Source organism: Eucalyptus grandis, chromosome 2 (genome assembly GCF_016545825.1).
Source record: "Eucalyptus grandis isolate ANBG69807.140 chromosome 2, ASM1654582v1, whole genome shotgun sequence".
NCBI classification, from domain to species: Eukaryota; Viridiplantae; Streptophyta; class Magnoliopsida; order Myrtales; family Myrtaceae; genus Eucalyptus; species Eucalyptus grandis.
This window is the reverse complement of record NC_052613.1, coordinates 57,643,569-57,658,918: the sequence shown is the minus strand read 5'-3', so window position 1 is coordinate 57,658,918 and position 15,350 is coordinate 57,643,569. Positions and strand designations below refer to the sequence as shown.

General features: G+C 36.8%; 2 protein-coding genes across 2 annotated transcripts; both read left to right on the top strand.

The window, feature by feature from the left end:
- The first annotated feature begins 7,789 nt into the window (after positions 1-7,789).
- Positions 7,790-9,960, top strand: LOC120290823 (putative disease resistance RPP13-like protein 1). The gene is made up of 2 exons (XM_039307253.1): positions 7,790-8,520; positions 8,575-9,960. Exons 1-2 carry the CDS (start codon positions 8,140-8,142, stop codon positions 9,958-9,960), a joined length of 1,767 nt encoding a protein of 588 aa, XP_039163187.1. The 5' UTR covers positions 7,790-8,139.
- Positions 9,961-13,497: 3,537 nt separating this feature from the next.
- On the top strand, positions 13,498-14,151 carry LOC120290822. Its single transcript, XM_039307252.1, has 3 exons — positions 13,498-13,517; positions 13,653-13,869; positions 13,960-14,151. Exons 1-3 carry the CDS (start codon positions 13,498-13,500, stop codon positions 14,149-14,151), a joined length of 429 nt encoding a protein of 142 aa, XP_039163186.1.
- Positions 14,152-15,350: the final 1,199 nt, after the last annotated feature.

Here is a 15,350-nt window from a genome sequence, read left to right as displayed (position 1 = left end):
GTTATATAAGCAAAATTACATATATGGCAAGTTATTGTACCGATGCCTCAAATGAGGTTCTTGATTGAATTTTTTTAAGAAAAAAGAAGTTCATGTACTCAATGGTAAACTGAACAAGAGCTCAAGTACTTACGATATCATCATTCTTAACTCTTAAAACACTTTAAGAATAACATCATTCTTGCTTCTTCTTGTTTCCCTTTTCTTAAATTCTTGTTGTTTTTTCTATGCATATTTTTCTTTGCCTTTTTTTTTGTTGCTTTTATTGAACATAAATTTGAAAAGATACATGAAAATTTAGACATGATTCTAATACACAAGTACAAGGGATATTACTGAATGAAAAATCATAGTTCGATTAAGCATGAAAAAAAAGAGTTGTACGAAAATTATAGTATCCGTCAATTTTAAGCATGGCATATAACGTCTGGGGAAATTCTACTAGTAATGGAAAAAGGCATTCACATAGGGATGAAAGAGGAGGGACGTGAAAAGTGAAGCAATAAAGCCAATTTGCATCCTGCAAAGTCTGTCTGTTTTCAATTGCTCTATTTCGCTTTTGCTTCATTTTCTAGACAAAAAGTATATTATGTCCGGTATAGTCTTGGTCTTCCTGATGAAAAGTCCCCTATGAGTATTCTATCCCGACAAGCAATTTGAGTTAGACCGAAAAGGCCACGTTTTGATGTACATTGTGTCCTTGAGTTAGAAAAAATCAATTGTTCTCCTTTTTCTCCATTGCAAGACTTCTGGTCATCTTTTGAAAGAGAGGACCTTTTCTTGTGGCCATCCAAAACATACGATGAGATGTGATATTTCTTCACATGACCAACTTAGAGAATATGCACATCTTCATAAAAAATTTATAATTTACAAATGTTTTGTTGGCTTTTTTTTTTTTTGTATGGGCTTTTACGTGGCAGTTATAATGTTAAAAATTTATAGCAAAATGGGCGAGGATGATCTGCTGAAGGGTACTGAAGTAGTTGGTGATGATCGTGAATCACTTGATAGGAGAATTGTGGTCCTTTGAACTGAAAAAGTTAGCCCAAAGCAACTTGCTTGATGGATTAGTTGGTGATTTACTATTTCTAGAGTGCTTAATTTGCTTTAGGATTTGTTGGTGTACCCGACTCTTTTTCTTGTTTAGCCCAAAGCATGTGTTTCTGTTCTCCTTATCAAACAGTCAAAGTTAGTTGTCTTCGATGACTTGTAGATGTATAATAAAAGTAAGATGTCATTGTTAGATGGATCGTCAACATTTATTTCAGTCAATGCAAGTTGCACAAAGATGTTTATTTGTCAGTCATATTAATTGTGGCCATCTTCGTTCATCACCAGACAATGGACAAGCATTGCCAACTAACAATGTACAATGTACTAGATATACTTTAGGCATCACACTTATGACCAGGAAAATCGCGCAAAGGAACACAATTCTCCTATCAAGAGCAGTTCTTGATCATCAACTACTACCTTAGCACCCTTCAATAGATCATTGCTGCTCAACTTGTTGCGAATCTTTAGCATTGTAATTGCCGCACAAATGCCTATGTTGATCGCATATTCACCAATAATGCATTAAACGAAGACATTGAAATTATAAGGTTACTGGAAATGTATGGATGCCTAAAGGGAAAAAAAAAAGCCTTGGTCTTTGTTTAATGCTTTTGGTAGGTGAATGTCTTGTTCTTCCTGAGCTAAAGAGTTTTCTCTCTCCATTAGCTCACTTCTACCTCAAAGAAGATAGAACAAAGCAAAAAGATAGAAAAAAATTCAATAAGTTGTAGATAATTTCTACTGTTTCTCGTGAGTTCCTAAATTGAAATATTCAATTTAAAAATACGTACACACTGATTATAAGCCGATGCATAGCATTGGTACTTATATATATAAAGTTGGTCAGTCCTCCTTGATGAGCCCTATCAATTATTTACTTTCTCTTTCCTAAAGGTTATTAGTTTAATAAACAGATGATTTAGTCTAAGATTTATTTAGATATGAACCCACTTAATCAGGTCAATTAGTTACGAAATATGAAATTATATTAGATCACTAATGTTCACACACGTGCTACGCACAAACGAAGACATTGCACACATATTTTCAGATTACATATAATCAAAAACTTAGGAATTAGAATAAAATGAACTGTTTCTATGGTTGATTGTTTCCAAATATTACTTAAACCTTAGAACTTGGCATACTTGCACCAAATATAATTACCAACAAGAAAATAACTTGTCAAATGCACTAATCTAATTTGGTCTGTAGAGGCCTCAAGTACAAGCAATGTCGATTTTAATTGACTATTAAAAGTTTTTTTAAAAAAAAAAAAACAAATACAAGACTCACCACATAGCCAGTGAAAAGCACCAAAATTAAAGGAATGACAGAGTGCTATAGCCTCGTCCCATCTTCAATGCTTTTGACATGTGAATATAACTTTACAATTATCATTTATAATCCCCTAGTAGTAATACATGACAAAGAAAATCAGAGAATATTTTTGGGCTTATAAAAAAAAAAACATACAATTTGATTGCACCTTATCTCAAGCATTTGGGATCTGCCTAAATAAGGAAAAGAAAAAGACATTCAAGAGGAGGTGCTTATTCGATTTCACATGCGAGTGGTTGAAGCAAAAACTCTATAAAAGGAGCCCCACCAATTTCATTCTATATCTTTCGACCAAAAAAAAAAAAAGACTTTCTATATGTGTGGCTTCCTAAATAAAATCAAATTGACTTGAATAAAACCAGATAATGAGGTGCATGAAAATTCTTACCAATATGTTGGCAATTAAGTATCTTAAGTTTTTTTTTTTTTCATTCAATCAATTACCTCAACATTTCAAATGTTTCACAACATGATGCACAGTCCCTGGGAATAAAATGTTAACTAACTGCGCCGATGTGGAGAAACTAAATCTCAATTAAATCATGGACGTTGTGCAACAGGTCGTAGGTGTCACGTATGTGAATATTGGACAACTCGCACATGATGTATGGAAGTGTCTGTAATATGTTCCCACTGATTAGATGTCTAAATGCAATTATTTTCTTGTGCATTTGATCTATGCAATCCACCTTAACTGATCTTCCCCGACATACATTCGTGGGGTTTGTTGCTCAATATATCTTATGCACATACTCTGTCAAGAAAAACACTTTCCATATAAGATAACCATAAGAAATTGCTTTGCATTTTATGTCCAAATATGTTTTTTCTTGCTTACTATACCACAGGGTGCAAATTTCATTTTGAATGAAGAAATCAGAAAGAAAGAGAAAACGAAGTAAAATCTCCCCATTAACAATCATTGGCGGGGCAACAGTAATTTCCCTTAGCTAGCAGCGCCGAACCACATCTGAGAGGATGATGGGTAAATAGTAAACCATGAGAAGTGACGTTCTCATGGGGATGCAAGAGAAGGGATGTGAAAAGCAAAGCAACAAACTTCAATTTGTGTCCTGCTAAGTCTTGGTCTTTCTGGAATTTATTGAAGTTTCTTTCCCATTACCTCTTTTTTCTCTTTAGCTTCATTTTCTAAAAAATAAAAAACACATGGTATCCATGAAGTCTTTGGAGAAATTCTTTAATATTACCAAACAAGCACTTGTGAAAAGATTTTTATTTTGATTCCCCTGACCACTGACGTGCGCCTGAAAAGCACTCAAAATTAAATGGATGACAAAGTCCTATAGCCTTGTCCCAAGAAAGCATCATTACTACTGTATGAATATTTTTGACATATTTATATGAAAATTTATCTAAAAATTCAAAAATTTATTGTATAATGAATAATTCAAACCTAAACTTTGATATAATACCATGTTAATCGGATATATTAGATGCTAATATCATCTAAGTCAACTCACTTTGTCTCTCTCATCAAAGGGTAAGTAGCACGTCAATCTTATATTTAAATTTTTCTGAGTAAACGAGCCATCAGCAAAATTACATAACATGTCAATTTATTTAATTACTGAGCCAAATTCGAAAAATTGAGGTTCTTGATTGAAAAAAAAAAAAAAAAGAGTTCAGGTATAAGCAAACTAAAAAGAGGTTAGGCATTTCGATATCATTATTCTTAGCTCTTAAATCGCTTCAAGAATAACATCATTCGTGCTTTTTCCCCCTTAAGTTCTAGTTGTTTTTTCTATATAGTTTTTCTTTGATTTTTTTTTTCTTGTTTTATTAAACATAAATTTGAAAAGATACATGAAAATGTAGACATAATTCTAATAGAGAAGTACAAAAGATATTATTGAACAAAATCGAGTACAATTAAGTTGGATGAAAATTACAGTAACGGTCAATTTTAAGCATGGCCTAAAACGTGTGGGGAAATTCTCCTAGTACTGGAAAAACAAAGGCATTCTCGTAGGGATGGAAGAGGAGGGATGTGAAAAGTGGAGCAACAATGCCCAATTGCATTGTGCAAAGTCTTGTCTTTTTTCAATTGCTCTCTTTCGCTTCAGCTTCACTTTCTAGACAAAAAAAGTACATGCTGTCCAGTAAAGTCTGTCTTGCTGAGTTTGTGGTTTATCTACATGAACAGAGCACTTGTGGACAGAAAGTGTCCTTGAAAGTCTTGGTTGATCACTTTGCTTCGCCATAACTCTTGGTTGTTCTCTATGATTGACCCATGGTCTTTGGAGAGATCTTTTTGGGTTATTCCTTCTTATACTAATTTATAGTATGCTTAATTTTAAGCAAGACATGTGGTGCAATGAAATTTTACAAGTAATGGAAATAGAGATATTCACATAGGGATGGAAGAAGAGGGATGTGAAAAGTGAAGCAATGAAGCCAATTTGCATCTTCAGTAAAGTCTTGGTCTTCCCCGTGAAAAGTACTTTATGAGTGTACTATGACGACCATCGATTTGAGTTAGATCGAAGAGACCATGTTTTGATGCACATTGAGTCCTTGAGTTAGATAAATCAACCGTTCTCCTTTTTCTCTAGATCAAGATTTTTGGTTGTCGTTTAAAAGAAATAACCTTTTCAGATTACATGTAATTAAAAATTAGGAATTAGAATAAAATGAACTGTTTCTGAAGTGAGTGTTTCCAAATATTACTCAAACCTTAGAACTTGGCATACTTGAACCAAATATAACAACCCATAACAAAATAAATCGTCAAATGCACTAATCTAATTTTGTGCCAAGGTATCATTAGTACTTAGTAGTCTAAATGAAAGGAAATTTAACGAAATGGACATTGACAAACTTCGCAGTCTTTCAATGTGCTTGACAATTAGCCCCTGAAATCTTTTGGCGTGTGAAATTAACAAAAATATCTCCCGTTGTCTTTCACATGAGAGAATGAATAATCTTACAAAAGAAAATTATTAAAGGGAGACCAAGTAATGAATTGAGAGGATAAAATTGTAGAAAAGATATCACATAAACAAAAGTACATGTGAGATTTAACCTAGACCAATGATTGTATGATAAACTTTTTGGGACAATAAAATCGTGAGTTTCTAAATTGTTATCCCTTTCGCAATAAAGTACATGAACTTTTTATGGTTTAATCAATTACCTCAATTTTTCAAATGTGGATTAAAGTGAGGTCTTTGTTATAATTTCGGATGTAAAAGGTTGACATGGTGACTAGCGCTGTTAAATAGCTGTTAAATGTCCATATTGGTGTCGATATGGTACCTTGAGATGTTGTCACGTTAACAAAAACAATCTATGCCAAGATTGTCTAAGCCAACATACACTCTCTCTCCTCATCGTCAAACTTGTAGGGTAATCGAACAATGTCAAGACATGGCAATTTATATGACGGACACCTCAAATTGAGCAAAATTTGAAAAAAAGAAAAAAGAATAGATTAATGTTAATATAACTCGTGGAAGTGGCACTTGTAATGATGACCAAGACATTTACATAGCCAAAGTCTTGGTCTTCCTGGAATATATATATATTTTGAACAGGTCTTCCTGGAAACTTAAAAGTTTCTTTCCCGTTAGGTCTTTCACTTTAAAAAGCACGTGATATGCAATAAAGTCTCTGTAGATGTTCTCTGCATACTACGAAAGAAGCACTTGTGGACAAAAAGTACATCATTTTGATTCTTCTAACCACTAGCGTTCATGTGAAAAGCACCCAAAATTCAATGGATGACAGAGTGCTTGTAGCCTAGTCCCAGGAAAACATCATTACTGCTTCAATACTTTCGACATATGTACCTGACTTGCCGACAAAATTATCTAAAAAAATCCTAAAGATATTATATGATAACAAATTAAATTCTAAACTTTTCAATTTAAGTAATTTAATCTTAAGTTTTTTTACAATTTATGAATATAATCATTTTTAATCTGAATCGCTGAATTGATGATCATGCTACATAGGATAGTTAACATCTACATCAATGATTTTTTAGTTAAAATTGGCTTGAAGAACTACATTAGTAAATCATTAACAAATTTAGAATTAAATTGATCAATTTGAAAAGTTTAGAATTGAATTGGCGGTCATCCAATAGGTTTACGATATTTAGGATAATTATCCCATGACGAAGAAAATGAGGGAATATTTATTGGCTTACAGAAAAATATACAAACTGCTATCTACGAAAAAGACTATCATGCAAATTAGTTGTAATTGGTAGATCAGATAGATAAACCAAGAACATATAAACTAACGTCTTCAAATGAATAAAAGAAATCATAGTAAAGTTTTAAATTATGTGTGCATGAACGGTACATGTAATAGTATTTTTTATTAACATAATGTCCAACTGACAAAAAATCAAGTACGTAGAAAAAGTCTATCTTCAATCAAATGTTTGATAAGCCACTAAAATATTTCTAGTGGAAGAAAAGAAGTGCTTTAGACTTAGAAATATATTTCAAATCTCCAATTACATTCAAGTGTGCACCAAACTATCTCAGCATATACTTTTGTTGATTTGGGCGAGGAGATGAAAGGGAAAGCAATGGAATTGGCCAAAAAAGTGGACAAGAATAATAAGTTGTTTTTCAAATTTTATGATTGAAATTATTCAAGAAGATAATCTAAAGAAATTAACATTGAGAATTTATAGTCTCCAAGTGTGCTTGACATTTAGCCGCTAAAATCTTTTCGTAATGGCGTGAAATTATCAAAAGTATTTCCTATTCTCTTTCACATGAAAGAATGAAAAATATATAAAAAAACAAAAACAATTTAAGTGAAACCGAGCAATGAATTCACAGGATGAGTTTGTTGAACAAATATCGCCTAAAAAGAAGTGTAGGTATTCGATTGTAAGCTGAACAAAAGCTTAGCTTACTATGTCATTATCCCTAACTCCTAAACCGCTCTAAGAAAAGCATTTGACGAAAAATATTGTCTACAAATGTGACTATAAAATGGTACGTTGGAAGTGAACGGCCCGGCGGCGGGGCAATGACCGTGAGACTGGTAGTGCTCTCTCTCTCCCCATTCCGGCATTTTTTTTCTTGCTGTATTTTTCTTTTAGTTTTTCTCTTTGCTTTTTTTTTTTTTCTTTTATTGAACTTAAATTTGAAAAGATATATGAAAATTTAGACATAATTCTAATAGACAGGTACAATAGAGATTAATGATGAAATATCACAAGATAAATGAACATGAAAAGGGTTGGATGAAAATTATAGTATTGTAAATTTTAACAGCAATGCATGGAAATTCTACTAGTAATGAAAAACAAGATATTCGCATAGGGATGGAAGACGAGGGATGTGAAAAGTGAAGCAACAAAGGCATTTGTGTCCTGCAAAGTCTTAGTGTTGCTGGATTTTATTGCCTTTCGGTTTGACATTTGCTTCACTTTCTAGACAAAGAAAAACTACATGATGTCCACAAAAGCCTTGGTCTTCCTGAGTTTATGCTTAAATTACAAAAACAAATAAATGATAGTGGAAAGTACGAATATACGGGCCTGACTTAAAAAAGAAAAAATGCAAATGGGAGGTGAAACAAGCACACTTGTGGACAGAAATCGTCCTTAAAAGTCTTCATCTTCGTTCGGTCCTTTTAGGCAGGAAAAAAGCCTTGGTCTTCCTGAACTTTCATAGTTTTCTCTCTCCATTAGCTCACTCTCATTTTGCTTTGCCATTGCCCTTGTTGTTCTCTGCAGTGACTGATTCACCCATGGCCATTGGAGAGATCGTTTTGGGTTCCTTCTTGCAGGTCCTCTTTGACAGGTTGACTTCTCTGGGATTGGAATATGCACAACGCGAAGGAATCAACACTGCTTTACTCGACAAGTGGAAGGGGATGCTGGAAACAATCAACGTGGTGCTGGAAGATGCAGAGGACAAGCAGTTGGGCGGTAACCATCTAGTGAAGCTGTGGCTGGATGATGTTAGGGACTTGGCCTATGACATGGAAGACTTGCTCGATGAGTTCGTGATTGAAGCCACTCAAGTTAAGTCTGGGGCAGAATCCAGCGCAAGCAGAGATCAGAATCTGAACTCGTGGAAATTCTTTTCCTGGGGCCAAGATGGATCATCCGGATCGAATCTGAACTCGTGGAAATTCTTTTCCTGGGGCCAAGATGGATCATCCGGATCGAATCTGAACTCATGCTCGTTTGAAACTAAGGTACAAGAGATCAGTGGCAGGTTGGAAAATATTGTCACTAGGAAGGCTCATCTGACCTTGAGAGAGAATGCCATGGACATATCCAACTACACCAACAAAAGGCTCCCTAGCACTTCTTTGTCGGAGACTCGGTTTTTCGGCAGGGAGAAGGAAGAAGCAGAGTTACTGGAACTATTGATCGGTGAGGTTGGAAATTCCGATGCCGGGCTGAGCATAGTTCCCATAGTTGGGATGGGTGATGTTGGAAAGACAGCTATGGCTCAACGGTTGTACAATGATCCCAAAATGAATAGCTATTTCGAGAGGAAAGCATGGGTTTGTGTTTCAGATGTTTTTGATGTTCTCGACATAACAAAGACTATTTTACAATCAATAACTGGGTTGCCCTGCGAGGGCAACGATCTTAACAGGCTTCAAGTTAAGTTGAAAGATGATCTATCGGGAAAGAAGTTTCTTGTGGTCTTAGATGATGTCTGGAATGAGAAGTATGGAGAATGGACTTCCCTCTTAAAGCCATTTGAAGTGGGGGCTAAGGGAAGCAAGATCATCATCACGACGCACAACCATCCTGTGGTTTCCATAACAGGAGCTTCACCTTATCCTTTGAAGGAGTTGTCCGTTGATAATTGTACCAACTTATTAGCCTATCACGCTTTGGAAGCAAGAAATTTCGAGAGGCACTCGCATCTGGAAATAGTAGGCAAGAAGATAGCTGAAAAATGTAGAGGTTTACCTTTGGCAGCGAAGATATCGGGTGGTCTCCTACGTAATAAAGAGAATCCAGATGAATGGGAAGATATCTTAAATAATAAAATATGGGATGTAGCATCGGCAAAAAATGATGAGGTTCTTCCAGCTTTGAAATTGAGTTATGTCCATCTCCCTTCTTATTTGAAAAGATGTTTTACTTATTGTGCAATATTTCCGAAGGACTACGAATTTGAGAGGGATGAGCTGGTGCTCTTATGGATGGCAGTGGGCTTTTTAGATGGACGAAAAGCGAAAGAGAATATCTTGAGATCAGGACGGAAATACTTTGATGAGTTAGTATCTAGATCCTTTCTTCAACAATCCAGTGTTGATACATCGAAGTTCGTGATGCATGATCTTTTGAATGATCTAGCAAAGTCAATTGCAGATGTAACATGCTTTACCTTTGAGGAGTCTCAGGTAGTGAGTGATGAAGATGATGCCTCCTTTAAAGAGAAAGCTCGTTATGCATCATTTGTCTCGGAATATTTTACATCAAAAAGCTTGAGAGTATATGTTGGAATGAAGGTACTAAGAAGTTTAATGCTATTGACTATTCAATCTGATCATTATAGGAAAAAAAAAATATTTCCGGAAAGGTGCTGCACGACTTGCTAATAAACTTGAAGTACTTGCGGGTGTTATCATTAAGCCATTATGACATAATAGAGGTACCGAATTGTGTCTGTGATTTAAAACATCTCCGATATCTCAATCTCTCATACACCAATATCGAAAGGCTACCCACTTCAATTGGTGCCTTGTGCAAATTACAAGCTTTGATCTTAAGAGGTTGTCGAATGCTTTCTATGTTGCCTCCAGGCATCACAAAATTGGTCAGGTTACAATTTCTTGACATTAGAGATACAAGGAGTCTCGAAAAGATGCCATTGGGTATTAGTAAGTTGAGGAATCTTATTATCTTGTCCAAGTTTGTGGTAGGACCAGAGAGAGGGTCACAATTAAATGAGTTAAAGAACTTGCCACATCTTCAAGGAGATTTACTCATATCTGAATTGCAGGAGGTGGAAAAAGTTAGAGATGCAATTGATGCTAATTTGTCTGGAAAGCAAGACCTTAGCAACTTATTCTTGCATTGGAATAAAGGTTTTGGAGATTCCCGGAATACGGAGCGCGAAGCACAGGTTCTTCACTCTCTGCGACCTCACACTAATATTAAAAATCTCACTATCTCATACTATGGTGGTGAATCACTCCCGTCATGGTTAGGTGATCCATCCTATTCTAAGATAGTGTATTTGTGCTTGCTTGGCTGTCCTCATGTTAGTTCGCTACCGTCACTTGGACAGCTCCCTTCACTCAAAGAATTATCTCTTGAAGGTTTAAATGCAATACGCATGATAGGCTCTGAATTTTACGGAACTAAAAGCCCTTTTCCATCCTTAACAATTTTGAAGTTTGAAGGGATGTCAACATGGAAAAATTGGTCTTGTTATGCTGGAGGTCGAGAAGAAAAAGTATCATTCTCTTGTCTTCAGCATCTTGTTGTCCAAAGATGTCCGGAGTTGATAGGGACATTGCCTCATCAATTAGATCATCTCATAAAGCTAGAAATCCGTTCATGCTTGCATTTGAATGAGTCAACCAATGAGGTTCATCTTCCCTCTCTTCGTGAGTTACACATTGGGGATTGTAACAAGGAGATCTTAAAGAAGTTGACAGACCTAACTTCTTTAACCATTCTCAAAATTGAGAATCTTGCGGAGCTTGTTTGCTTTGATAATGGATTTATGAGCTACTTGGTCAAGTTAAAGGAGCTTCATATAAATAGTTGTGAGATGCTCACATACCTATGGCAAGATGGAGATGGAACGCGAAATCTTACTTGCCTCCATAGTGTAGTCATTAGATGTTGTCATCAATTCACATCTTTTATGAGGGGACAAGGAGAGATTGAGCTGCCAAGCGACCTTGAAATGATGCAATTGATAGGTTGCACTAGTTTAGAAAGGCTTCCAAGCAAGCTACACACACTAAGACATTTGAGCATTTGGAGCTGTCCAAAAATCATGGGACTAACCATTCCAACAAATGACCCCAGCAACAATAACACAATGTCGCAGCTTGAATATCTGCAGATTGCTTATTGTAATTCTTGGGTATCTTTTCCGTTTGCTAAGGATAGACTTACTACTCTTAAGACACTTCGTATTATGAGTTGTAAGGGAGTAGAGTCTCTAGCAGAGATCACCGCAGTAGACTCGCTAGAATCTCTAACTATTAACACTTGTATGAATTTGGAAGAACTACGACAGTGCCTTCGCACGCTCGTCCATCTCACTCGTTTGGTTATACATAATTGTCCAGCACCAGAAGACCTCCCTCCCCTCCCCATCACCTTGTCGAGTCTTTCACTTTATAGGTGTCCGAAGATAAAGTCTATTGCCAACTGTAACATTGATAGTTGTAACAATCTCACTTATTTGAAATTTAGTGAGTGCCCAGAATTGGAGATAGAGGACTTCCCTTCCCTTCCCATCTCTCTATCGCACCTTGAACTTAATCTTTGTCCGAAGATAAAGTCATTAGAGTGGAATCGTCTTAGGTCCCTTCAATGGCTACAAATTACGGATTGTGAAAATATCGAATGCTTCCCCGAAGGAGGTTTGCCTCCCAATTTGTGGGAGTTTACTATCCGGGGGTGCAAGAATATGAAGCAGCCACTGGGAAAATGGGGCTTGCCCATGCTCACATCCCTTGAGGAACTGAGAATGGACGGAAGCAGCATGGGAGGGGAGGGAGACAAGGAGTGCTTTCCTTCGGAGGAAGACGACGAGGATTCCTGGAGTCTTCTCTTTCCTTCCTCTCTTACCTATCTTCGCTTGGTTAATATGAGGAACGTGGAAAGACTATCAAGTGGTCTTTGTCACCATCTCTCCTCTCTCCAAGAGTTAACAATTGAAGATTGCCCGAAGTTGAGGGACTTGCCAGAGGATGGCCTCCCTCCTTCCCTCCAATGGTTGTCCATAAAGAAATGCAAGAATCTAACAGATCGATGCTCAAAACACACCGCCGGCGACTATTGGCCCCTCATCCAAGAGATCCCGATCATCAAAATTGATGGCGTTCGGATTCACTGAATTGGTTCGGGTAAGTTTATGGTTTCGAAGGCATGGATTTCCCATTCTGCTTCCTCAACTCGATGCTCGATACAAATCGATACTTTCCCATGAAGAAGCTCCGCATGAAATTCCAGAAATCTAAGAAATCCCTGACATCCGCATTGATTGGGTTCTCCGATCCGATGAGGTGAAATCGATCCACTTTCGCTGTCCTTTGCTAACTACCGCGATTCAATCCCTTCCATCTACGGTCAGATTTCTACGGGTTCCGGTGAGTCCTTTCGTCTTGAATGCATCGATTTTGTGTCTCTGTTCTTGAGTTCGACGCTTAATTACGAAGTAATTTCTTCCAATGCCCGCAGACGTTTGCTTGTCGTGAAGTACGACTGAAATTCAGAGCTGAAACATTGATAATTAGCTGCTTGAATATCCAGCAAGAGCTTCGTTTAGTCTCCAATTGCCCTGGCTTGCGAAAGTTGATGATGATGATGATGATGATGATGATGATGATGATGATGATGATGATGATGATATTCTTGTATGCCACAGCTGCATCCATGTCCACTACTACCTTGGGCCGGCTTTTCTCTTTAGCCACTGCAATGCTCTTTCGAACAACAATTAATTCAGCCTCCTCTGTTTCTGTTTTGGCCTCAATCCCTACAATTTTTGTTCATATATGGATGCGAAGTTGGGGTACTTGCCAGAGGATGGCCCTCTCTCTCTCTCCCTTCAAGAGATCCCTTTCATCAGTATTGATAGCATTCGGATCCATTGAAGTAAAATCGATCATGCTCGAGCCATGATAATAGATTTGTCTCCGTTGACTTCTTTTTGTTCCTCAGGTAATGCTTCCAACTTCTTTCATTTTCACTTTCATTTGTTAACTGCCGGGATTCATTCTATGATGTGATGTAAATTTTCTTGGGTTCGGGTAAGTTTTTGGTTTTCAAGGCATCAATTTTGATTCTGCTCCCTCAATTTGATGCGTAATACAGGCTGATATTGGAACTCAAGTCTCTAGCTCATTTTGAAAGCCAGAAAATGAAATTTATTGGATTGTTAATTGACGATGTTGACACCTATCCGAGGGTAGGTCACGACAGACGGGGATTGCACTACTGTCTTCTCTTCTCGATCAGCTCATCCCACATTGAGATTTGACATGTCTTACCCTCTGTGGCAGATTGTTTGCAGTTGTCGATGATATCTCCTACTTATTCCGAGGACACACATAGAGAATGCAGTTCTTCTTAAGCAGCAATATGGACTGAACAAAACCGAAAATGAGGTCATCGTCATTATAGAAGCTTATAGAACTCTGAGGGATCGGAGGCCTTACCCTGCTGATCAAGTTGTGAGAGACATCAGCAGGAAGTTTGGTTTTGTGCTCTTCGACAGCTCTTCTAAAACTGCTTTTCTGGCCTCTGAGAGTAATAATAATGTGCATTGGTTTCGTTCTGGGACATCACTCTCAATCTCTCCCTCCGCCTGCAATCTATATCTAATCCTTTGTGTTCTCTGAATCATGCAGGATGTTGATGGAAGTGTTGCTTTCTTCTGGGGAAGTGATTCTGGAGGCAATCTTGTTCTCTTGGATGATGCGGAAGTTGTGAAGATGGGATGTGGGAAATCTTTTGCACCATTCCCTAAAGGTAATTATTTTTTCAGATTGTTGATGCGGCTCCACTGGAGTTCGGTCTATGCATTGCAATGTGAAAAGTAAGGATGGATGAGCTATGCTGATATCAAGCAGAGTTCAGAGGAGAATGTTTTGTTGTGGGGTAATATCATATTGGAAAAATTGGTTCTGAACCTAAATTTATAATTTATGGTTAAAATGGTGTTCTTTACCTGTATGCATGTTTCGATTTGTGCATTTTCACCTATAACGTTGTTGCTCTTCCAATGGTTTCAAGCGTCAAATTGTTCACCTTAAGACGTTACCTTCTTTTCCAACTCAGGATGCTGCTTCACCGGCTCTGGAGGTTTGAGGAGTTATGAGCACCCACCAAATGAGGTGAAGCCAGCTCCTCAATTTGATGCTTGATACAAACTGATTTTCCTCATTTAGATTTTTCACAAACCAGCTGATGAAGGTGAAAGATTGATATATGTAGAATGAAATGTTCACAAAGCTGCATCTTGCTATATTGATGACATATCTTGAACTCTTCTTGATGCCCAAAGACTCTGCTTATTTTTGCACTTGAGTGACCCACCAAACAAATTGTGAATCAAAATGCACTATGCTTCGCGTGAGAATCACCAAGAATCATAGTGTTGCCCAATCATATTCCTCTGCATTTTCAGCATTTGTTGTATGTTCTCTTCCCAACTTCATTTTTCTTGTGCCCTTAAGCTCATTCACTGTGGTTGTTTTGTAGATACCACTATGATCTGTATTGGAAAAATCTCTTGGAAGGATCTCTTGTGAATGCTGTTGAGGTGGGGCTAATGCTGTCAATGTTAAGTGTCACTTTTTGCAATTTAATAAAAGAAAAAATAAGCATTTACTTTTATTTGGTGGACTGAGATGTTCTAAATTTTCTTCTAGTGAATACGATCTAAATAAGAATAATCTTTTCTAAAATCTAAAAACATTGATTAGTTATGTGGATGCTATGATATGATTTCCAAGCAAAGGACACACTTACTTTTTTTTTAATGGTTTCCTTTATCATTGAAAACCTTCTTTTTGTTGATGATGATTCTTCGTAGTATTAACCAGTCAATCTGGGATAAAATTCTGTGGCATCTCATGGCTCCAACCTATCAATGCTACACCAATTCATGACGGCATTTATATTCCATAAATCATCTTCTGCTTGGGTCTTGATCTCTGGTGGGTTAGGAACTATTATTGAAAGCTTGCAAAAAAAAAAATAGCCAATTTACTCATGCTTGTTTGGTTGAGATTGAAAT